Here is a 25,761-nt window from a genome sequence, read left to right on the forward strand (position 1 = left end):
TCATTCTTTGTCTTCAATCTATTTTCTAGGGTTTTTTTTACATAAGATCAACACGTCAAACTAACCACATGATAAAAAATATCTCTCATCCCTTTTTAAATTCTTAGCTTTTTCATTTATTTTCTTCTTGGCATATTTTAATTTCTTGATCGAAAACCCTTTATCTTCCTCAATTTCTGCCACGTTATAATATATAATTGACTGAAGGTGTTATTTGAAAAAATATTATGTAAAGGACTAAATAAGTTATCCAGAATGACAATTGTCCGCCTCATTCTGTTGGAACAATGGATAAAAAAGAAGTTATAGAAGTTAAAGAAAACAATTATGAAGTTTGTGGTATATATGCATATATGAATCTCACTTGGCAATTCTTTTTTCAAAAAGAGATCGCTCCAACTCTCTATCTCTTTTTTTATTTATTTATAATTATTAATTATTTTTTAACTCCCCCCTCCCCCCAATTATTATATTTACTAATTTTCAGTTAATACATTTGTTAATAAATTAAATGTTGATTGATAACTGGGAAGCCATCAAAAACTTCTTCTTGTATTGATCCTTTAAATTATGGTGATTGCTGGAATACATATACATTTGGGTGCCAGCAGAAAAGGTGCTTAAGTTTTTGCATCTAAAATTTCTTTAGCTTATGATATATATTACAATTTTTTTACATACAGGACAAGGCGGTTCATTCAAATTTTTTGGCATTGAAAAATGAATAATGCATACGACCAATCAATCAATTCCCTGAACTGTATCGGCTCATTAATACTTTGAATCCCTTTACTTGCATACTATTGTTATGCTTTGGGGTCTCTTTAGTAGGCGTTTGGACATAAGAATTGTAAAATTTAAAAAAATGGTATAATTTTTTTCAAATGAAAATGATATTTGAAATTTAGAGTTGTATTTGGACATAAATTTCAGTTTGGGTTGTTTTTGAAGTTTTGTAAGTGATTTGAGTGAAAATTTTGAAAAACAGCTTTTTGAAATTTTTCAAATTTTCGAAAATTTTCAAAATGCATCTTCAAGTGAAAATTGAAAATTTTATGAACAAATACTGATTTCGAAAAAAGGTGAAACTTTTTTGAAAAAAAGAAAAAAAAAATTATGTTCATATGGGCTCTTAGTTACTTTCAATGCAGAAGAAGAAAAAGAAAAGGAAGATTTAGAAAAAGCAAAATATGCTCATGTAATGAATTAAAGAAATAAGTAAAAATAAGTGTTAGTGATAACATGGGTTAAAACATGAAATCTACTCCATATTTGCTCTTAAGGACTAAATGTTTTTAATACTCAAATATTAGGAAAAAATTATGTCAGCATTTTTTTTACTACCGCCCAAAGCACGGACAATTTTACTAGTCTATATATACAACAGGGATGTTAGCTTGCTGATGTGGCATGCCTAATTGATCAACAACTGCCTTTATCTTTTTTCTCCGTTTTTTTAGTTTTCTCTTCTTTTTTCCTATTTACCTTATTCAGTTCAATGGAGTAATAAATTTCTTCTTCTTTCTTTTACCTATTAACTATTAATTTTATTGAGAAACCCAACCGTTTCATTCTTCCTTCATTGGTAGTAATAGCCCATTAATTTCTACCAAAACCCTTTCTTCTTCCTCTTTGAATGACAACAATTTCAAACGCTAATATCTCTTTTTTCTCTCCATGGATAAAAAGAGGGTTCCACTTTTCCTCCATGGATAAAAAGAGAGTTCGACTTTTCTTCTTGAAATCCATCAAGGTCCATGTCAAAATTGCACTGTATGTGATATGACTTGGAATTCAACTCAACTTGGTAATCTAAGGGGGAAAAGACGGGTATCTTATTTTTTTTTTTCATTTTTCTTTTTAATTCAATAAAAAATTCTTGCTTCAAATCTGATATTCTTCAGGTTTTGCTCTTTTGATTTATTTATTTTAACAGGAAAAACGATCTTGGCCTGTTTTATCAATACATGCCGTCACCAAAATATTTAAGCTTTTGGTGATCTGTCTTTACTTTCTCTTGCAGGTTCAATCACAGAGAAGTATTTTTTTCCAGTTTTTGTAGCAAAAGATCAACCATTGTTATCATTCATTGGTTTTATATTTAATTCCTTTTTTTCTCTAAACCGTTGTTTATATGCTTTTTGGGAGACGGACATATGAATTGTCCTTTCAGCGACTTCACAAATCGTGCTTATGGCGCGGGAAAAAGAGAAGACGACTCGCCGTTCTCCTCTCGATTTCCCCATTGTGAGGTTCGAAACACATTAATTTTGGTTAAGTTATTTAACTTTACTTGCAGTTGTGTTCTTCTACCAAGAAATTGCAACAATTTTTCTTTGATAATAGCAGCTATTCGGAGTTGCCGTTTACTTTGCGCTAAGAAAAAAACCTAAATGTAGAAGACAAAAGATAATTAGTTTAATCTAGACATAGCTTTTGGTTATATTAGTGTTAATGATTGTTGTTGTTTGAATGATTAAAATTGTTCTAATGTCCTCAATCTGCCATATCCTACCATAATATAGAATTATTCGCAATTGCAACTTGGTTTATTTTCAATCTTCTATCCCCGAAAGGACACTCCATTTTAATCTTCACATAATTATAGTTATAATTCTTATATTTAATTCCTTTTTCCTGTTTAATGACATTGCATAAGCTTCAGGTTAGGAAGTAAATTCTCATTTTGTGATTTTACCAATTCACAGCTTTCGCCGACTATACCAAAGATGCAATTACTCTGCCTGAAAGTTACAGTAGTGGACCTGCATCATATCCCCTCAACTGCTAGCCATGTTGGTAATGGTGGAAATTTTTGATCTGATGTCCGTGGTGGTGGTCAGGGTAGCCCAGTAACTCAAATATTTCTGATGTTACCGTTGAAGAACTCCAAGAACTTTTTGGAAGTATTGGACAAGTAATATGAAATTTCTTTTGGTTATGATTATTGTTTTAGAGTTATTTTTCCATTAGCAAATCATTGTTTTTCTTTAATTCACAATTCCATGATGCTCAATGTGGTATTGCTACTTGGAGGATGATGATAACATGTCCGGATACTGAATATTTTAGATCTTTTGTCTTTTAATGATAATATAAATATTGCATAATTTCAACCCGGCGAATCAGTGCACAGTTTGGTGTGATGAATGTTAATTTAAGTTTACTCTCCTGTAGTTATGCTTGAGGTTGGTTTCAGCCAGGATAGAAAGATTTAATGGTCAAAGTTGAAAGCTGATGAAGGATGATTTTGGCTCGGTTAATGGATTTTTAATGGAACTGTATTAAAGATCTTAGTTATATTTTTGTTCGAAAACAGTAATTCTAATTTGAAAGTTTTAGCTTTAGTGTCGCATCAAGAGAGAAAATAATCATGACTATGTGTATGAATTAAGCGTAACAAAACAAAGAGCTAGAGATACATTATTGTGGTATTCACTTATTCTTTGGCTAGGACAACATTATATGCTGCAACTGCCATGATAAAGATGAAGTAGGAATCAAGATGACACTATTTTTGTTCGTTACACTAGGGGAAATGGTGGAATTAATGCAGATGTTGAACAAGTGGAGAACCAAGGAAATGTATTGGGTTTACCTCCTCATATGCTGATGCTCATACCATCAATAGAAAACCAGGGTATTTTTTTCCTGTTTCAAGGAACGTAAAAATTAAAAGATTGAAACTGATTTTAGCCTATTATTTTGATTGTATCCGAACTAATGTGTTTAAAATATTTGATCCCAATGTAAAATATATATGGTCTTTCTTTTTTTAGCAATAATTTTGGTGTTTAATTTCTGGTGCATTATGCATCAGGTATTGACTTTTAGCCTCAATTTTTTCCCTTCAAATGCCTTTGCCATGGAAGTTGGATAGGAAAATTAAATTGCCAATATGACAGACTGACATTGAAGTTACCATTTCAAATGGTAACAGATTCTTTATGAAGCAAATGTGAATTCGGAAGCAAAAGTGAAACTAAAGGGACCAACACCATGGCTAATGGGTCAAGTCTATTCATCCTAAATTTTCCTCGACCATAAATGCTTTTGGTGTAAAAATCTACATATGTATATTTTCTTCTCTCTTTTTTTTTTGTTTTCCCCAAATTTTTTTCTTAGATAAATATTCATCGGCTCTCTGCTATTTTCTAATATTATACATTTAGAAGAAAACTAACAATACTGCATGAGTTTTCATCTAAGGGCCTTAGTAAACCCTTATGAGTGGAAATATTAGTACCACATTTACTTGAAAGCAAAAATAAACATTACTTTGCTCGAGAGAACTGTATTGCTTTACCCTTGAGGCCTGACTATGTAAAATATGTATATTAGATATTCTGGTTTGCCTTTGACAAATATGTTGTATGTCAGATGTTCTGATTTGCGTATGACGAGCTCTCGATTATTCCGTCTATCTTCAAATTACAGCTGCAAATGCATCCCTTATATGTTTGTGTTTTATGCCATTATTCTCTGCCTTAAAAGCAAATGCTTCCAATAGTACAAAGAAGATTAGAATAATTGGCTGTCAGCTTCTTGGATTATTTTTTGCGTGTATTTTAGACGAAGGTGTATGACCGCGGGCAAATTCACTACTATAAATATAATAACCTGAAATTACAATTTTCAATGCCAAAATACCGCGAGAAATCCTTTGCGACCTTAGTCAGCAATGTGTTTACATCTTCGAGCATCAACTGGCCTCAGTCATAGTTAATTGCCTTGACCAGAGCCCCATCCACACGCATTGTCTCCCAAATGCTTGATAATTTGAAATCCATGCCTTGATTTGATTGATTTCTTGTTGGACTTGCCTCAGCTTTCTCGAGATTCCTTACATGTATTCTTGTGAATCTTGCTCCATTTCCAAGCGAGTTTAATTTGCTTCCAGTCCAGAAAATTAGACCACACCCATGCCTATGGCACCCACCGTCGTATAGCGAATGAGAAGATTGACAATTGTCTCAATTGCACTCTCTGTGCCATTTTGAGGTGTAGTATTTTCGCCATGATGTTGATTGTCGAGAATTCTTCCAGAAAATCCTGTGAAATAAGGCATAGAGCTTTCAATCTCAAAATCACCGTTTGCTGTATTAGAAATTGATATGCTATGTATATATGTATATATAAAAAGAATATGGAGAGACCTAAGAAGAACCAGAACAGGTCTGGATAACTTTAGGCCTCAAATATACCTAGCTTAACATAGCAAATATGATACATAAATTTCATGATTACCACTTTCAATTATGTCCAGTAAACAACATTTTTAAGAGGAAAATGAAATGATGAAAGATATGGGATAATAAACAAAAATTGGATAAACAAATCTTGAATTTCTCATTTGAAGCCGAATTTTGTGTATTTGGTACGGAGGAAAATGTCTTCCTTGACAATGATGGTTTTATCACTTATATTTTTCCATGTTTGATTGGTGAGTAGAGAATATTTTCAAAAAATACTTTTGTGTGTTTGATTAGTGAGTAAAAAATATTAATTTAAGAAAATACGGGTATAATTTAGGCAAACACTATGGAGTGATGGGAGGTTTGGGGGAGGGGGCGAGAAGGGGGAAAGGGGCACAGGGTGGGGGGTTTGGGGGCGAAGGTGAGGGTAAGGAGTTGGGTGGGGGTGGGGCAGGGGGTGGAGTGGGGGCAAGGTGGGTGGGGTGCGAGTGGTGGGGGTAGGGCAGGGGGTGGAATAGGGTTGGGTTGTAAGTAGGTGTGGGCATGGGGTGGGGGTAGGGGGTAGGGATGGGTGGGGATTGGTGACGGTGGGGAATAGGACAGTGAAGATTGGAAAATATTTTCGCTCCTGGCAGGGAAAATATTTTCTTCCAATTGAAGGAAAATGAGTTCATGGAAACATAATTTCCAACACACATGCAAACACTTGTCAGTGGACATTGTCCAAATGGACACACCTATGGACACGCCTAACCAAACAAACACTATATACTCTCACACGCCTAATCCAACCAATCACACTCAATTTGAATCTACAACAAAAGATACACAATCATTCCCCTATCTTTACAGCAGCCCTCCGGAAAATTAAAAATAAATACTTCACAACAACAAAATGCCAAATATACTATTACCTTTAAACAAAAGGTCACGTCTGGCACTACTAACTCATAAAGTGCCCAGGAGCTCATTTCAAGCTCCCACGATGAACTTCAACAATCCAAACAACCCCATGCACATTCCAAACCTAGTCTATGCAACCCAACCACAACACCGGGACCACCAACCTACCTCATGGATCGAACAGGGTCTCCAAGGCCAAGCTCTCTTCTTCTCCATGTTGATAGAGGGACAGGAAGTCATGGTGATTTTCCAAAATCCAAACTTTCTAGCACAAGTAGTGGCAGAGGGGATGAGAATGGCCATGGACAATTACATGAACCATATGTGGATGGCAAATATTCTCGACCCCCTAACCCCAGCAGTAGCCCCTGCTCTTTACCACACAATGCACAACTATTGGAACCTTCCACAGCACTTCAACCCCCTCCTGAACATGAACCAAATGTTCGAACTACCCTTTTTCCATCACAGGAGGTGACAGAAATGAACCCTCTATTTTTTCCTTGGACACCTCAACAAGACTAGCCCCATCCCCATGTGGCCCCTCCGATGGAACAAGGTCCAAATCTGGACCAGGAAGTGCAAAAGCAGAAGAAGTTGTGACCCCCACCCTTCGGGAAGAAGTTCATTCACATAAATCTCAACCATAAGAGATATAACCCTTATGTTATTCCCGGAGAGGGAGGACAAGAAATACATACTACGATGCCCAGTGGCACTACAAAGGTGCTCAATAGAGATAACTCCATCGATCAATACTGCAACAGCAAAGTATGCAGTGCTACTGAACCCTACTCTGAGGGACAGCCCCTTCATGAAGGGAAATAACCATGCAACTATTCTCCAAAATTACTCTCCTATCATGAATACACCCACCAGTATAATCATTTGGAACGTAAGAGGCGCAAAAAATGTAGACTTCAGACGCAACTTTAAGGAACTCATTAATAACTACAACCCATGCATGGTGGCCCTACTGGAAACAAAAATAGACAACCATGCAACTCTTAGGACAAATTTCAATTTCTTGAACTCAATAGAAATACCAGCGGTTGGCAGAGCTGGTGGTATGGTCATCATGTGGGTAGTCATAATGGTAGCAGTGAAGCATGTTAGACAGACTGATCAGGAACTTCATGCTCTAGTCTAGGTATTACCAAATCACAACCCTTGGCTTTTTAGTTCAATTTATGCTAGTAACTATTTATCAAATAGGTTAGAGTTATGGAATAGCCTAAAGAATATTTTTGACAATTACAAAGGACCTTGGCTAATAGGTGGTGACTTTAACGATGTCCTAAATCAAAATGAGAAATGGGGAGGAAGGAATATTAATAAGAATAGATCCTCCAAATTTAGGTCTTGTATAAGCTACTGCAACTTAATTGACCTAGGATTCAAAGGTTGTCGGTACACGTGGTCCAACCACAGAAATAGGAGGCAAGGTCTTATACTAGAAAGACTTGATCGATGCCTTGCAAACGAATCTTGGCTGGAACAATACCCTTCAGTGTTAGTTACTCACCTCCCTTAAGACATACTCAGACCATAATCCTTTACTACTCAGACTTACTAATACTAGGAAAATTCCAAATAAGCCATTTAGACCCGAAAAATATTGGCTAAGCCACCCTGAGTTTAGTAAAGTCATTGAGAAAAGCTGGGATAATAGAAACCTCAATGATGCCCTAATTTGTTTCAAAAATAATGTCAGTGAATGGAGTACTCAAAATTTTGGTAATATCTTTGCCAATAAAAAAAGGTTACTGGCTAGAATTAAGGGAATCCAAAACTCGGCAAGCTATACCTATAGCACTTTCCATAAAATTTTAGAGCACACACTAATTAATGAGTGTAACAACATCCTTCGACTGGAAGAAGATCACTGGAAGATTAGATCACGCATGAATTGGCTCAATGAGGGCGACACAAATACTAAATTCTTTCACATATCTGTCCTAAATAGGCGAAGGCGTAACAGTATATCCTTTTTTAAAGATAATGCGGATAATTGGATTACGCATCACCAAAAAATCATTGAACATACACACCAATATTTCAAAGATATATTCACTACCAGTAATACACTATCGGAGTGGAATACTATTAAAAGTGCCCACACAAATTTCTCGAATATAGATCTCTCCTCCTTAGATAGGCCACTAGCTACCCAAGAAATCATTTCTGCAGTATATTCATTCAAGCCATACAAAGCCCCAGGACCAGATGGGATGCACCCAATATTCTATCAACGTCACTGGAATATTGTGGGACCCTCTGTCACACGATTATGTAAAGAAATCTTCTCCCTATCTAGAATCCCCGGGGAAATAAATCAAACCTTACTATGCCTCATTTCCAAATTCAAACATGCAAATAACCTTAATAATTTCTGACCAATAGGTCTCTGCAACACCACATACAAAATAATCACCAAAATAATTGTTAACAGGATCAAACCCTTCCTTCCTGAATTAATCAGCCCATGTCAGGTCAACTTCTTAAAAGGTAGGTGAACATGTGATAATGCCATTATTATACAAGAAGTTATAAACCAGTTCAAAAAAAGAAAAGGGATGAATGACAACTAATTATTAAAATCGACCTTGAAAAAGCCTTTGACAGGCTAGAATGGTTGTTTGTCTACAAGTCCCTTGTTTTCTTCAAATTCCCACCAAAAATCACATCCCTGATCATGAACTGCATAGTCATAAGTAGAATAACATTCTTAGTAAATGGTGCTCAAACAAACTTCTTTGAACCCTCGAGGGGGATTAGAAAAGGGGATTCCCTATCCCCCTATCTGTTCATTTTAACCATGGAATTACTCTCAATTTATATACATCACCAAGTGGACCTTACCCTGTGAAACCCCATTAAAATTGGACCAGAAGGACCTCATGTATCACATATCTTTTACGCAGATGACTTGACATTCATGGCCCAAGCAAATAGAAAAACTATCAATACAATTCACCACTCCTTAGCAACCTTTTGTTCCCTATCAGGCCACAAAATTAACAATACCAAATCCAAAATTCTCTTCTCCAGTAACTGCCCAACTGCCATAAAAGACTATGCAATAGATCTTTTTAACGTTAACCCAACCAACCAATTTGGAAAGTACTTGGGTTTCCCAATTACCAATAACAAGCTCAAACCATCTGATTTCCAATTTATAATTGACAATATGAGAAACAAGCTCTCTAACTGGAAAACAAATTTTCTCACTCTTACGGGACGAGCAACCCTTGCAAAAGCTGCCCTCAATGCTATCCCTAACCATAATATGCAGTACATATCCCTTCAAAAAAAGGTACTTCACCAAATTGATAAAATCCAGCGTGATTTTATATGGGGGACAACTACAACTAAAAAAAAGATACACTACATTTCGTGGGATGTTGTAACCCTTCCAAAAGAGTTAGGTGGCCTAGGGATACCCAAGGCATGGCACAAAAACCAGGCCATTCGAGCGGGACTTGCATGGAGACTATTTACCAATCCATCAACAATGTGGGTAGATACTCTAATTCAAAAAAAAAAAACAATAAGCCTAATATCAAGACCACCTCCTTCATTGGCAAAATGTACTAAAAGGATGGGAAACCATCAACAAAGGATTGTCTTGGGATATTGGCAATGGTAAATCCATAAACTTCTACTATGGTTGTTGGACCCCAAACAAAATAAACATCCGCTCAATCATTCAGGGTCCTCTTAACAAAAATGATAGCAACTTAACCCTTGACTAGATCTGGCTAAACAATCAGTGGAACTGGTCCAAAATATCATTCGAGCTACCCAAAAATATTACTACTGACATCACCCATCCCTTTTTCACAAAACCCCCTTGCAGTAGACACACCCATTTGGATACTCAACACAAATGGCACCTTCACAACCTACTCAGTTTACAAATTACTTCACCAACACATCCAAAAGACCACTGACTATGATTGGATCTGGAAACTGCATACCCTAAACAAAATCAAATTTTTCCTATGGCAATGCTTAAAAAATAGGCCACCCACTAACTCCTACCTTCACCAAATTGGTGTCTCAATTGACAATACTTGCTTGATTTGTAAGATGGCAGAAGAAATCATAACTCATATCTTCCTGGAATGCACTATAGCATGCTCAATTTGTGACAGCACAGGCATTGACATCAACACCATCCCCCACAACAAACACTGGCTTTTAGCTATCAAAGATCTTCAAGTACCGGTTAATCACAACTCCATTACTTGGGAGGATGTTTTTCCTTTTGCAATATGACACCTTTGGTTAAATAGAAACAACAATTGCTTCCACAATTACCCAAACAACCTAAATTATCATATGATTAACACACGAGCTATTGAGTTTAAATTACTAGCCTCCAATTACAAATGCACAACACACAAAATTCCGGTACACATTAAATGGAACCCACCACCACCCCACAACTACAAATTAAACATAGATGCTTCCGTGAGTAACCAAAACACGGGAGCCATTAGGGGTATAATAAGAAATAGTCGCGAAGACATGATTGTAGGATTTACTAACAAAATCAAAGCCTACAACTCTACTCATGCAGAATTACAAGCACTTCATGCAGGTTTAAAATTGGCACATGACAAAAGACTAGCACCACTGGAGATTGACACTAACTCAACGGACATAATCCAGCTGCTTCAACACAATATCTCTCCTGCTTATACTAATATTATCTTGAAATGCAGGTACTTGTTGAAGAAATTGGGGAATCCAGTGGTCTGGCACAACTTCCGTGAAGACAACAAAGTAGCGCACTTTTTGTGTAAATTGGGCTCCAAGCAACAACACCTAAGCTCTACTACAACTATTTTGCACTCACCTCCGGATACAGTAAAGAGGGTGATCCATGATGACAAAAACGAAGCATCTATTACTAGACTAGTATCTAGCTCTAATGTAATACACTAGCAGTGCTTGGAAATCTTAGTATTATCCCGACTATTACTAATAATGATGTAATGCCTCCATAACTGTTATTAATGAAATTTCTCTTTTTCCAAAAAAATAAAAATAAATAAAAGTATTAATATTACACTTAGATTTTAGCATAAAACAATGCCAATTTTAGCATAATCAAATTTGTATTATTAATCTATAAAATTTAACAGTGGTGTCAAGCAGGTAACAGATAAATTAAAATTTCTTGGAGATTACAAGCAAAATCCACTGACAAAAAATTTACAAGCTGCAAAATTGATGGCAGACGTGCAACAGAAACAGAGACCTTTTCATTTTGCTCTCACCCCCCTGCCAAAGCGAAGCCGTCTCACAAGGCTTTGATTAAATCAAAATCTTCACAGCTCTTGCAATATCATGCAGCTCCTCCTTTGAAACCTTTCTCCACACTCCACCAATCAGCAGGTGGCCTTTTGAACCTTCCAAAGGCATGTCGTCGTTGTCATTTTTATCCGAGAGAAAATCCCTGTCGTTGTTGCTATCACCAGGCTCCTCTGTCTTCCTCATTTTCTTCATATTAGGATGGTCGTCCAAGCATTCAATCGCAGAGGAAGCATCCCGCTTGCATCCACATTTATCAGTTTCTGGGATATCATTGTCGGATGATTTTGCAACTTCTGCTGAATCATCAACAAAATCAAGAATCGGAAGACGGCCAGTAGAACCAAATGTGTGGGGCAGCATACCAGTGGGGCATGGTTTCCATGCTTCTGCAACTACCCATCTGCTCCCGGCATCTGCTGTCTTCACGTTATTGCCCTTCACAACTTGGTGCTTAATTAATTCAAGCTTCTGAGCAGCCTGGCGAAGAGAATCTTCCCCCTTGGATAGTAGGAAGCTTTCTGAACTACTGGTGGAAGGATCCGAGTGAATAATCTCTGAATCAAATACGCTCAGTGAGCAGAGCTTATTTAACTTATGGAATAAAGAATTCCTTCCCATAATCTGAGCAATGACAAGAACTGAATCCATCAGCTGATTATTGGTGTGAGAGGACAAAAGTAAACATTTACGTAATATTTGTTGCAGCGTTGCCTCTGGAAGACCAAGTTTTCTTGAAGAATCTTCCCTGTCAGCAGCAGAATCACTACGGTTAAGAGGCTTCAGTGTCTTCAGATTTCCAACTACCTCTTCACATAGATAGAATAATAGTTGAAGTCGGAGAGATTCATTTTCATTTCCTGAAAAGCAATTTTCACCTGACACTGATTCATTAGAGAAACAAGTCATCAATAATACGCTAAAACCCATTTTGTTAATCAAGCAAATAAAATTAAAATAAAACTAGAGAAGCATCATAGCAACTCTGGTTCAACTAAGATTCAACTTCAAATGTACTCTGATGAACTAAAACACCCGTGGCTTGTCTGGTCTCTCATGTAAGAAATAACTTGGCATAAAACTTAGCCTTACTAATACAATCATTCTAGCCGCTCTGCATTATTAGTATAATGTCTGGTCACCATTTTCATTTTTCCATAAATAATACTACTTGGATAACTTATAAGATAATGGATAGAATATCGAATAAGAATATTCATATTTGGTAAGAGCACCTAAAGTGAGAAAATACAATTGAAGTAAGGCGCCTTGTATTACTATATAAAACATTTAAAGCTAATTCTGCAATTTGGTATTAGAATCTCCACTGAACAGTTTTTATACATATCATCCCTGTATATATAATGCCTGTATCACTAGTTTGCGAACCAACCGACTGCTTGAAGCATTTGGAATATTTAGCATAGATGAAACGAGATCTGAAAGGAAATACAGTCAGAACACACTATTTAATGTAGCTCCCAGCGCCTAGTTTATCAATTTCAAAGTTGACTGCATACTAGAACATGCATAATTCCATGTTCCTGAGTCCCAGGTATATTACTAAGTGCATCTTACAACAAGACCAAGCACAAGTAATAACGAAAGTCTAAAAAATGCTTCCTTAGACGTCTCAAACCAGAATTTCACTTACCAAGTTCATGTTTCATGGCCTCCAGAGTCTCGATTTTGTCAAGAGCTGCCTGCAGAAGAGTCAGAAGCAACTCTGGTTCTCTATTTGACAGTTTTTTCAGTATTGGTTTCCAATAATCATATGCACTGTGGCTGTCAATGATATCATGGAATTTCAAAGCGTTCACTAACTCCCCATTTGGGGAATCTAATGGCTGCAGCATAAGTTCCAAAAGCACAGATATCACTTCGGAAGAAGAGGAAGTATATAACCGAAGAACGGCTTTGGTAGCTCTGGTAAGCTGTTTCTTAGAACCTGAAACACAAATTATTCCAGAAAACTTAAGATCACCTAAAACAAAATAAATATGCAGATGCTAAAGCATATGCCATCAATAATCAGCAAATCGCTTTCATCAATTAAGCATCATACATAACAAACTTTGCAGGAAGCAACTCTATATTCTAAGTACCATTTTAATTTTCAAGCCACACAGTATTTATACAGATATCACTGCACGAGAGTTAATTGACCAAACAAGATGCTAAACTCTACAATAAATAGAACCTTCGAAAGAACCTAAATGGTGGTAACAGTCCTGAATCCTAAAGGATGTGACTGTGAGCATTTGTAATCCTCAAAGGATACACTAATCTTTTCAAAGCATCAACTTGCTAATGCACTCAATGCATAAAATTGTCACTGTACGAAGCTTTAATAGTTCCAATGTTGAATCCTCAGTTTTCCTAAAATAGCTACAAAGGAGGAAAGAGCTGTGAGAAGGCATGGGAGAAAATATGATATATTGATATTGTATGTGATGCAATACAAGAGGTGCTATTTATAGCTACTCTATACAAAGGGGATACTACTCCTATTCCAATGTGGGACAATTACATAGCTATCTCTAACACTCCCCCTCAAGCCGGAGCATATAAATCATATGTACCGAGCTTGTTACATATATAATCAATGCGAGGACTAGTGAGGGACTTGGTGAAAATATCTGCAAGTTGATCATTCGATCTCACAAACTTCGTAGTAATATCTCCTGAGAGTATCTTTTCTCTGACGAAGTAACAATCAATCTCAATGTGTTTAGTTCTCTCATGAAACACCGGATTTGATGCAATATGAAGTGCAGCTTGATTATCGCACACAAGTTTCATCCGACTGATTTCACTAAATTTCAACTCCTTGAGCAATTGTTTGGTCCAGACTAGTTCACATGTTGCCATAGCCATTGCTCGGTATTCAGCTTCTGCACTAGACCGAGCAACTACATTCTGTTTCTTACTTTTCCAGGACACCAAATTTCCTCCTACTAAAACACAATATCCACACGTAGAACGTCTATCAGAAGGTGATCCTGCCCAATCAGCATCCGAGTACCCAACGATCTGCTCGTGACCTCGATCCTCAAACAGTAATCCTTTACCTGGAGCCGATTTTATATACCGGATAATGCGGACAACTGCATCCCAATGACTATCACAGGGAGAATTCATAAACTGACTTACAACACTCACAGGATAAGAAATGTCGGGCCTAGTCACTGTGAGATAATTTAATTTACCAACCAGCCGCCTATAGCTTGCAGGATCGCTAAGCGGCTCCCCCTGTCCAGGCAGAAGTTTAGAATTCGGATCCATCGGCGTGTCAACAGGTCTGCAACCTGTCATCCCTGTTTCCTCAAGAATGTCTAACACATATTTCCTTTGAGAAATAACAATACCTGAGCTAGATTGAGCAACCTCAATACCTAGAAAGTACTTCAATCTGCCTAGATCCTTAGTTTGAAAGTGCTGGAAGAGATGCTGCTTCAGATTAGTAATACCATCCTGATCATTGCCCGTAATAACAATATCATCAACATAGACTACCAGATAAATACATAGACTTGAAGCAGAGTGGCAATAAAACACAGAGTGATCAGCTTCACTACGAGTCATGCCAAACTCCTGGATAACCGTGCTGAACTTACAACCAGGCTCGAGGAGACTGCTTTAGACCATAAAGTGACCGACGCAAGCGACATACAAGGCCACGAGACTCCCCCTGAGCAATAAAACCAGGTGGTTGCTCCATATAAACCTCATCCTCAAGATCACCATGAAGAAAGACATTCTTAATGTCCAACTGATAGAGGGACCAATGACGAACTGCAGCCATGGATAGAAAAAGGCGAACTGATGCCACTTTAGCCACTGGAGAGAAGGTATCACTGTAATCTAGCCTAAATATTTGAGTGTATCCTTTGGCAACAAGACGTGCCTTAAGTCGATCAATTTGGCCATCGGGACCAACTTTGACTGCATAAACCCAACGACAACCAGCGGTAGATTTACCTGAAGGAAGAGGAACAAGCTCTCATGTACCACTTGTATGTAAAGCAGACATCTCGTCACTCATAGCCTGTCGCCATCCTGGATGAGACAATGCTTCACCTGTAGACTTAAGGATGGAAACCGAGGACAATGAAGATATAAAAGCATAATGGGGAGATGACAGACGATGATAACTCAAACCAACATAATGAGGATTAGGGTTTAGTGTGGTCCGTATACTTTTTCGAAGTGCAATCGGTGTACTAGGAGCAGGATCCGCAGTAGGAGCCGTGTCAGGTGCAGGACGAGAACCAGATGGGCCTGATGTAGGGCGCAAACGACGATGATAAGTCAAGAGTTGTGTTCCTGTGGCTGGGGAACTAGGAGGGATAACACTGGACTCCTCAAAAGTTGGTATGGGTGAAACCTCTATGGTTGAAGGTGGAGGAGGATTACTAAACTCCTCAAAAGTCAGTATAGGTAAGACCTCAGATATGTCATGGTGGTCAGCAGAAGTGACATCAGTTGTGAAGAAAGGTTTAGACTCGAAAAATGTGACGTCAGCTGACATAAGGTACCTATGAAGATCAGGTGCATAACAACGATATCTCTTCTGAACACGAGAATAACCAAGGAAGACACACTTGAGAGCACGAGGAGCTAACTTATCTTTCCCCGGGGCTAAGTTATGAACAAAACATGTGCTCCCAAAAACCTGAGGTGGAAGAGGGTATAAGGCTGACTGGGGAAACAATATTGAATGTGGAATCTGACCCTTGATGGGAGATGAAGGCATCCTATTAATCAAATAACAAGCTGTGAGAACTGCATCGCCCCAAGAACGCAGCGGAACACGAGACTCAATTAGAAGTGTGCGAGCAGTCTCAATAAGGTGCCTATTCTTTCTTTCTGCAACCCCATTTTGCTGAGGGGTATAAGGACAAGATGTCTGATGAATAATTCCATGAGAAGACATAAACTGCTGAAACTGAGAAGATACATATTCTAAGGCATTATCACTGCGAAAAATGCGGATAGAGACACCAAATTGGTTTTTGATTTCAGCACAAAAACTCTGGAATATAGAGAATAACTCAGAACGATCTTTCATTAAGAAAAGCCAAGTACATCTTGAGTAATCATCAATAAAGCTAACAAAATAACGAAATCCCAAGGTTGAACTGACTCTACTAGGACCCCATATATCAGAATGAACCAAGGAGAAAACAGACTCTGCATGACTCTCAACACTACGTGTAAAGGAAGCTCGGGTATGTTTCCCAAGCTGACACGACTCACAATCTAATCTAGACAAACTGGATAAACTAGGCACCATCTTTTGAAGTTTGGATAAACTCGGATGTCCTAAACGTCTGTGGATTAGATCTGGAGGATCTGTAACTAGACATGTTGTGGAAGGACTGAGCGAGTTAAGGTAGTAAAGACCTTCTGATTCACGACCTGTACCAATTGTTCGTCCCGTACTGCGGTCCTGCATAATAAAAGAAACATCAATAAAATATATACCACAATTGAGGGCACGAGTCAAACGACTAACAGATGCAAGACTAAAAGGACAACCAAGTACATAAAGAACGGAATCTAGGGTGATAGAAGACAATGGGTTGGCTTGTCCAACTCCTTGTGCCTTAGTTTGACATCCATTGGCTAAAGTAACAGTAGGAAGAGACTGTGAATATACAATATTCGACAAAAGTGATTTATTACCAGAGATATGATCAGAAGCGCCTGAGTCCATGACCCATGGTCCAAGAGTACTAGACTGGGAAACACAAGCAAAAGAATTACCAGCAATAGGAGTGTCAGTCTGGGCAACTGAGGCTACTTGTGGAGATGTTTGCTTACTTGCTCGATACTGAAGGAGCTCATTATATTCTTCTTTAGATACAGAAAAGCCCTGGTTACCTGTAGTCTCGCTCTGAGCAACGTAGGCATTTTTGGGTGGACGGCCATTTAAGGAATAACACATTTCGCGAGTGTGTCCAAGTTTGTGACAATAAGAACACTTGGGTCTAGATCTCCCAAAACGACCGCCTCCTCATCTATTCTCCATAGCTTGAGATGCCCGAACATCCACTGTCTGGGATGCAAGAACAGAGGAAGAGGAATCAAGTATCTGTGATGAAATCACTGGGCGACTTGGTGCTGCAGCAAGGCGAAGTAATCGAGAGAATAATTCATCAACTGTAGGGACAATCGGACTCGCCAAAATCTGGTCTCGTACTGAATCAAGATCATGAGGAAGTCCAGCGAGTGTAAGAACTAGAAACATTTTCTGTCGCTGCTCTTGTTGTTTTGACACACTAGCAGAAACTGGCATCAATGTCTCAAATTCCTCCATGACTGCCTGTACCTGACCCAAGTAAGTAGACATATCTAATTCTTGCTTCTTTAAGTTTGTCATCCGTGATATCACATCATAGAAGCGAGATATATCATTAGTGTATAACGTACGAGCCTTTGCCCAAACCAAATAACATGTCTGGAATGGCCGAAACAAAGGCATCAACTTAGAATCAATAGAACGCCACAAGATGCTACATAATTGAGCATCAATTTTTGCCCAAAGCGCTATCGCCTTTTCATCTCCTTCGCTAGACTGTTTAATCAGATGATCTTGCACACCTTGACCTTTACACCACAACTCGACAGATGAAGCCCAAGCTAAGTAGTTTGAACCTCCCATTAAAGGTTCCGAGGTAATCATAACATTAGAGTTTCCAGAACTCATGCTTTTAGACCCAAAAACATCAATTCCCAAAGACATCTTGTAAATTATTACCAAATAAGAGAAATAATCAACTGTAATCCACTGAAAATAGAGTAAGGAACACTGAACCAGAATAGTAAACTACTGTAGCAGTTGGAAAGTTACTGTTGCAGCCGGAAAATATTCAAAGTGGTCGGAATGAAATAAAAACAGTAGGGGTAGGATCGGAATTACCAGAAGACCCAACTGTTCTGAAGGAACTTTTTTCAAAAAATGGCCGGAAGTCAACTTTTTGAAATCACTATTCACGCCGGAAAAATAAAAAAGTGGTCGGAATTTGGTGTAACCTGGATGGTAGGCTCGAAATTGCAAGGGAAACAATCTGTCCTGAAGAGTCGTCGCCAAAAAATGGCCGGAAGGTGGCCCACGCAACGTTGGAACTTCGCCGGAAAATTTTCTTTGGACAGCTACGGTACCGCCGAAGATTTTCACTGGGATTTGGTCGCCGGACAGTGACTACTCTTGTGGTAGTGTTGGATTTTGTGCGCAACACTGACCGAGACAAAACAGACGCAAAACAACTTTGAAAGTCGTCGGAAAAAAAGGGTTCCGGTGACTGATTTTACTTCCCGGAATCGCTGGAATTTATGCACAGCGATAAATCTCTCACGATAGCTCTGATACCATGTGAGAAGGCACGGGAGAAAATACGATATATTGATATTGTATGTGATGCAATACAAGAGGTGCTATTTATAGCTACTCTATACAAAGGGGATACTACTCCTATTCCAATGTGGGACAATTACATAGCTATCTCTAACAATAAATATAATCCTTAGGTGCTATTTATATGATATATTGATATTGTATGTGATGCAATACAAGAGGTGCTATTTATAGCTACTCTATACAAAGGGGATACTACTCCTATTCCAATGTGGGACAATTACATAGCTATCTCTAACAATAAATATAATCCTTAGGTGCTATTTATATGATATATTGATATTGTATGTGATGCAATACAAGAGGTGCTATTTATAGCTACTCTATACAAAGGGGATACTACTCCTATTCCAATGTGGGACAATTACATAGCTATCTCTAACAACAGCAAATCACTGTAAGTGGCAAACTTTCGTGTGCGATAGATTTTCAAAACAGGTAGAGAAATTGTTCTAAAGCACACTTCATAAAAGTAGATGCAGCAACACTGCCACAGACATGAACCGTGGACTTAGAGGCTTGAAGCTGAATAAAATTACCAGAACATGGTAGCAACCCAGAGGTGACAGGGAGAAACTTGTTTCTTGCACAAAGCTGCGCCGGCCTGATTCCTGTATAATTGAACCAAACTTATCGGAAAACTAGGAGAAAAGCGGAAATTTTGCACTACTTATCTTATCAAAAGGAAAAGGGGAACAAAAGAGTAAGCCCAGCAAGAAGTTGTATTGGCTGATCATAATGTCAATCAACTCCATGCACAAAGTATACTTCCTTTTCCTTTTCCTTTGTTTTTAATGAGAACAATTCCAGCTGCAGGACCAACTCAAAACCATTCAACACATACAGGCGTGAAACAGTATCAAACTATGACAATAACTTCGCAATAGACAGCAAGAACAAAGTTTACGCAGCCGTGAACACTTGTTCAAGCAAAATATCTATGACGAAAAATGGAATCCTCCAGTGATTAGAATCAAAACTTCTACAGAAACATCAGGAAAACTAACTATCAACAAAATCACGATATCTTTTATGTTTTACCAAGATGAGGAGAAAGAACCTGCACCTCAATGAAAAGAAATAGTTCAATGAGATTTAAGAGCAAAATAGAGGTTCCATTCAGTGATGTGCCATCTAGTGAAATCCAGTTGCCATCCCCTGAATGTCTCAGAGGTGGAAGTACAGAGAGAAAAATAAGACAAGAAAAATAATGGGTGTTGTTCTAAGCAAATGTTACTTTTTAATTTTCTTTTCTATTAGTTACTAACCTGGTGCAAATCGTGATCTGCGAAACTTAATACAATAGACAAATCATTAACATCTAGTGATTGTATGATATTACCGGTCGATGTTGCAAGCGGAAAGAGCTTTCTCTTCATTGAAAGTGAATTGTGTAGCAAATTTAGTGATGGAATTTTTGAATGATTGTTTAGTTTGTTATGTAGATATGTATTTGAAAGTGAAACTATTGATGTGACCATTAATCATTTTCAAACATGAAAAAAATAATGAAAACACGTCAAGGACAGTTGTAATGGTGATATTTACATTCATACAATGTGCTTTGATGGTTTTAATTTAGATTATATTCGTATACTCTGCACCACACCTACAGGTGCTTACAAACATACTATGTTAATGTACCAGACATCAAGGAGATCATAATCCTCATGCAAGAAGATTAAACAATGGATAATATCACTAGGCAAAACCACCATAATATAACAAGAGGTTAGAACTTCACTCACGCTTTTCTGAAGTACTTGATCTAGTAGTCTGCTTCATTTCCACTAAGGAAGCCATCTCTAGTAATCTGTGTTTGATTTCTTTCCTCAGATTGGCTGTTGGATCCCTTCGAATTGCTTTGCTTTGCGGTTCCCAATAATATGATTTCAACCAGTCAAGTGCCTGAAATTATTGACATCATTTAAAACATGATCCAGCTGGGACTTTCTGTTTGTCAGTTGACTCACTCTTACAGACATGAGGAAAAGAAACTTAATGTCTACTCGTCACCATGTTCTATTTTTGGTTTACTCCTTATTCTCCATTCTATAAAATAGATTACCTTTTCTAGCTTTAATTTAATCAATTGTAGAAGTATAGAGTTTGGATGGATGAATCATGAACAAATGACAGTAGCTAAAGGCCTTGAAGTGATTCAAAAGATTGTACAAGGTTCAAGGATAGAAATTTGAATTATTGGTATGGGGAAAGAAAAAGAAAAAGATAGAACAACTTTGTCCAGCCAAAACCCACATGCGCTTGGAATTATAACAAGGCCACGGGATGCTCAATAGTCGCCTATGTTGTAAAGACTCTTCATTTTAGCCGCCGCACCCGTGTTGACACGACATTGGTACTGGTCAGGGTGTGGGTTTCGTATTGGTCAATCGAGATCGGGTACTTTGACCACAATCCATGGACAAATTTGAGGAAAAATGAAAAATGAAAGATTGACTTTTAGATGCTGCCTGCTAGTGCCTAGTGCCTACAACTTGAGAAATTCTCAAAATGAAAGATTGAATTATTAACTGCACTCCACAACCACAGAATATTTCTCATAATTTAGGATATTTTTATAGATCTATTTTTAGAATTTTGAATTATTTTTAGTTGAATCCCCGCACCCATACCCGTATATTTGGATCCATACTCCGGAATCTTAAAATTTGGATTATGGAGGACTCGACATCTAGATCCGCACCCAGATTGGATACCCGCACCCCAGTCCGAGCAAACAAGCTGGATTCTGCTCCACCCAGCTCATGGACATGCCTACGTCACATGTTGTCTAAACCATTGCAATCAAGTGCAAGGAAGGTTTCCAGCAAAGAGCTTCATCTTTATGACCTAATCATTATAGCATTTCAACACTTCTCCACAATGTCCACGGCTATTCAGTATAACAAATGTGATGCAAGATCATGCTTCCTTCCGTTCTCTCTATTTTATCTTTTTACAATGATTTTCATTGTCCCAAAAAAAAAAATCGTCCTCCAGAAAATGTTTCCTTCAGTTTTATCTTCTTCCACATCTAGTTGATGCTTGCTAGGAAAAACCAAACAAGCTAAGGTCAATCTCATTTACATTTATTCATAGTCTGAGAACCTGAAAATATAATATTGTCAACTGGCAAGCTTCCCAGTCCAGATCAGATCAAAGATATCTACCACTCAAAAGCAGCTTATTCAGCCGATATCATGCAAGCAGAGATGAAATGTCTGTTCTTAGACCAAATAGTTCACTCAGTCGGCTCCAAATTCATTTTAAATCACTGCTGAAAACCTATATCCATTTTTTTTGAGATATACTGCAGAAAACCTAGATCCTACAGAAATAACAAGAGAAAATGGAAAACCTGCTGTTATCCAAGAGGATCTCATAAGTGTTACTAAGGCAGAAAAGACTGCATCACAAGAATAACACAAGCCACAAAGCTACAAATAATATAGAGACTTAGGAATCAATCATTTTCCAATAACTAGAGAATGAGAAATCTATCGCTAAACGGCTAAAGAAGAGGATATGCTGCATGTGTCTCTTTTTATATCGGTGATGTTTGGGCCAAATCGCAGCACCTCAGCTAATCTACTGGACAGCTTATCCAGCCTGCTAGCACAGGTTCCAAAGTGACCCTGAACACCGAGCCTGAAGCAAATCATCTCACACCTAGTGTTGCAGCTAGACCTTAGATTACAGCAAACATAATTTGGCCTCCTCCGATTAGTTTTATCACTACAAACCACAATATCTCTGTATTTCTAGAAGAGAATCCACCACTACACTATATACTACTATAGATGTCAAAGTGGAATGGAACTTCAAGAACCTTTTTCTCTGATAAATAGAACATCAGGAAGTCATAGCTTCGACTGTAATAATATAATAAACGATACATACTTAAGCAAAAGGTTATAGAGGGAAAGAAAGATATCTACCTTGGTAGAGGCAAGACGGACCAACTGCAGTGAAGGAAGATCACGATGAGAGCCCTCTACAAGGAAATAGCAACCACTTTAAGAAAGGAACTTTTTCAAATTTGAATTTCCGTTGGAAAATCATAAGCCACAGCCAAACCAATATTGCTAACTGATGCAATAAGTAACATATCGTATATTGCTTCCAATTATTTTTAGCCTACAGCAGATGCAGAAGGAGGACAAGTTGATGCATCGCTATATCTCTATTACTAGCTTACTCACTCACTAAGACTGCAATAATTCTACTCTTTTTTTTGGTTAGAAATCTACTCGTTGATGCTATGTATAACTGACTTACATTTTCTTTTTATGACCGAGAAATCTCCGAGGGCCAGTGGCGCATGGTTCGAAACTCGGTGGATAATGAAAACTGACGTACACTTTTAACAACTTTTCTTATAAGGCTGACTTACATTTAACAATCAACAATTGCCAGTTTTGAAGTTGTAAATATGCATAAACACTCACCATGGCGAACGTCAATCAGCATACGTGGAATTCCAATATCATTGGCTGCCTCACCTATAGAGATTTCTGTTTTGTTGCGGGTCTTCTCAACAACGCCATTTACAAGCCTTGAAAAGTAGTTATCATTATTATGCTGATTTTGCTAGCTAACAAAGCACTCACCCACACACAACTGCTATCCTAATATACCACCATTTTAGCCACAACAACCTCACAAATAAGAGGGAAAAGATGAAAAGTTAAATAAAGAATAAACTTAAAAGTGTACAACGAGAAGTTCGACCAACAAGACTGCAAAGAAGACACTGCTGATTGTGTCATTTTTTGTACTATAATGAAAGAATAGAAGATTTCACAACTATTATAATGATACGAGCCGTGGTATCAGCCACTGGTGCTTGCATCACACCCCTTTGGGGTGTGGCCCTTCCCCGGACCCTGCGTGAACACAGGATGCTTTGTACACCGGGCTGCCCTTTTTCACTTTTATTTTTTGGCATAAAGAGAGGATAACTTGTTTGTATTAGATAGTTGGGAAAATTTGATAGATGAATGTAGTTGAGCCTACACTTATCTCGTATATACTTTTTTTAGACCATCTTGGTGTATATGAATAAAATAAATTTATTTAACTTCTAAAAATACAAAGAAAACAAAGTGTAAATAACATCACAATTTTTTAACAATGGTGTTATATTACCATTAAAAAAAAGGGCATTCTCGCAAATCACACAAACGGAGGAAAATTTTCTTTAAAAAAAAAACTAGTGACAAATGTACCTCATAATTGCCATGCAATATAGCATAGAAAGCATTTCTTCTGATTGCAAAGCATTTCCACCTAGGTCCTTCCTGCAAAAAAGAATTACCAAGAACAATGTTCATTTTAGGACTCCCAAGCAATATACATAAGAGGATAAATCAACATAACAACTCACTCCTAACGTATACTCCCTCCATCCCAATTTATGTGATCTTGTTTGACCAGGCAGGAATTTTCAGAAAATTGAAACTTATGGTCCTAAACAACAACAACAACATACCCAGTATTTGTATGGCTATAATGAAAAGCGTAGAGTTAAATTATTTTGTCGTTCTTTTCGGGATAGGTTAAAAAGGAAAGTTCAATGAGGCATTATTCTGACCTAAGTTGCTCCGACACGGCAGTTTAGGTGCCGCACCCGTGTCGACACGACACTAGTACGGGTGTGGGTATGGGATCCGTACCGGATATGGTCAAACAATTTTTGAATTATTTTTAGCCGGATCTCCGTACCCGTATCCATACTAGGATCCGTATCCCCGAATCTTAGAATCTACACCTCGAAGGATACGACCTCTAGATCCGCACCCGTGTCGGACACCCTCACCCGTGTCCGAGCAACTTAGATTGGGACACAAAGAGGCAAAAAAAGGTTGAATCAGTAAAGAGTGACCTGAAAAAAGCATCTTTTTGCTGAATTTCAATAATTGAAGCTGTAACTTCTACTGCAACAGGAATGCACCCTCTGCTCCTCCACGTCGATATCTAATATTCCCCCAAAAAAGTATTCAATTCAAATTTATAGCAAGAGAAAAAATTATTAGGGCAAAAAATATAGAAGGGAAAAAGTGTTTTTTCTTTTGGGAGTTAGTTACCCTTTGAAGAGCAAAAGCAACAGAAGGAGGAGAAGAAGAGAAAAGGGAATCTCGAACAGAGTTCCATTCATCCCAGCTTATCCACGGAACCAATTTGAATCCCTGAGAGTTGGTTTCAGCGATTTCGTCGTCAGCTGGTGGTTCGATAAACCCTAGAAGAGACTCCATTGTAGAGGAAGTTGAGAAGAATGAGGGAAGAGAGTCCAAGGGTTTAAGGGGTTTAACAGAAGAGACGCTCCGGGCCGGACAAGAGGACACTTTTCTGGCCCGGTTCAGAGACTCTCACTATTTGATACACTTCGGAATTGTCATTTTATATGATTGAGTACTTAAAATATAGTAAAAAAATTCTATTCTGTGCAACGTCCGCGTAAGAAATATTTATACAATTAATTTACTTGTGAGGTAATTATAATTAAATTTTTATGATCGATATCATTAATTGATAAAATAGTAGTATGTAATTTGCTTCAACATATTAGAATAACAATGTTAAATCTAATTTATCACGAGACTTACAAGTTTCCATCCAAATGTGTGGTGATAAAGCCATTTACATAGATAACAAGTTGGTTACTTATTTTCAACGAGGATTGGACAAACTAATAGAGTGAAAAGTCAATTTAGTAATTGTACGAGGGTGTCAAGGTCAAAATAATGGGTAAACAAGGAGGGTCCGAAAATGAGGATTGATTTAAATACAAGCTTTTTGGGAGGTGAATGACTCTAAGCATTTTTCATCTCATTAATTTGCAAATCCTTGCGAGAGAGATAAGCTATTTTGTTTCAACATATATCTTTGATGCCTCGATTATTTATATGAACATTTGAA

At 37.7% G+C, this 25,761-nt stretch overlaps 1 protein-coding gene and 1 long non-coding RNA gene across 6 annotated transcripts; one reads left to right on the plus strand and one right to left on the minus strand.

Moving 5' to 3' along the window:
- The first annotated feature begins 1,505 nt into the window (after window positions 1-1,505).
- LOC107832460 (uncharacterized) lies at window positions 1,506-3,116 on the plus strand. Of its 2 annotated transcripts, none has more exons than XR_001658578.2 (3): window positions 1,506-1,830; window positions 1,937-2,252; window positions 2,709-3,116. It is a non-coding gene; the product is annotated as an uncharacterized LOC107832460 (long non-coding RNA). The 2 variants fall into 2 exon arrangements; XR_001658577.2 differs by having other exon boundaries at window positions 1,518-1,830; window positions 2,024-2,252.
- Window positions 3,117-11,183: 8,067 nt separating this feature from the next.
- Window positions 11,184-25,236, minus strand: LOC107760939 (uncharacterized). 4 transcript variants are annotated; one of them, XM_075253704.1, is made up of 10 exons: window positions 24,930-25,236; window positions 24,728-24,819; window positions 24,072-24,143; window positions 23,292-23,398; window positions 22,782-22,837; window positions 20,589-20,748; window positions 19,380-19,451; window positions 13,075-13,368; window positions 11,786-12,304; window positions 11,184-11,716 (listed from the first exon to the last, which is right to left on the minus strand). In XM_075253704.1, exons 1-10 carry the CDS (start codon window positions 25,095-25,097, stop codon window positions 11,424-11,426), a joined length of 1,833 nt encoding a protein of 610 aa, XP_075109805.1. In that variant the 5' UTR covers window positions 25,098-25,236; the 3' UTR covers window positions 11,184-11,423. The 4 variants fall into 4 exon arrangements, with proteins under 4 accessions (XP_075109805.1, XP_075109801.1, XP_075109798.1 ...); XM_075253700.1 differs by having other exon boundaries at window positions 11,184-12,298; XM_075253697.1 differs by having other exon boundaries at window positions 11,184-12,304.
- Between the last annotated feature and the right edge of the window lie 525 nt (window positions 25,237-25,761).

The sequence above is a fragment of the Nicotiana tabacum genome, chromosome 1, assembly GCF_000715075.1.
Source record: "Nicotiana tabacum cultivar K326 chromosome 1, ASM71507v2, whole genome shotgun sequence".
In the NCBI taxonomy this organism is placed as follows: Eukaryota; Viridiplantae; Streptophyta; class Magnoliopsida; order Solanales; family Solanaceae; genus Nicotiana; species Nicotiana tabacum.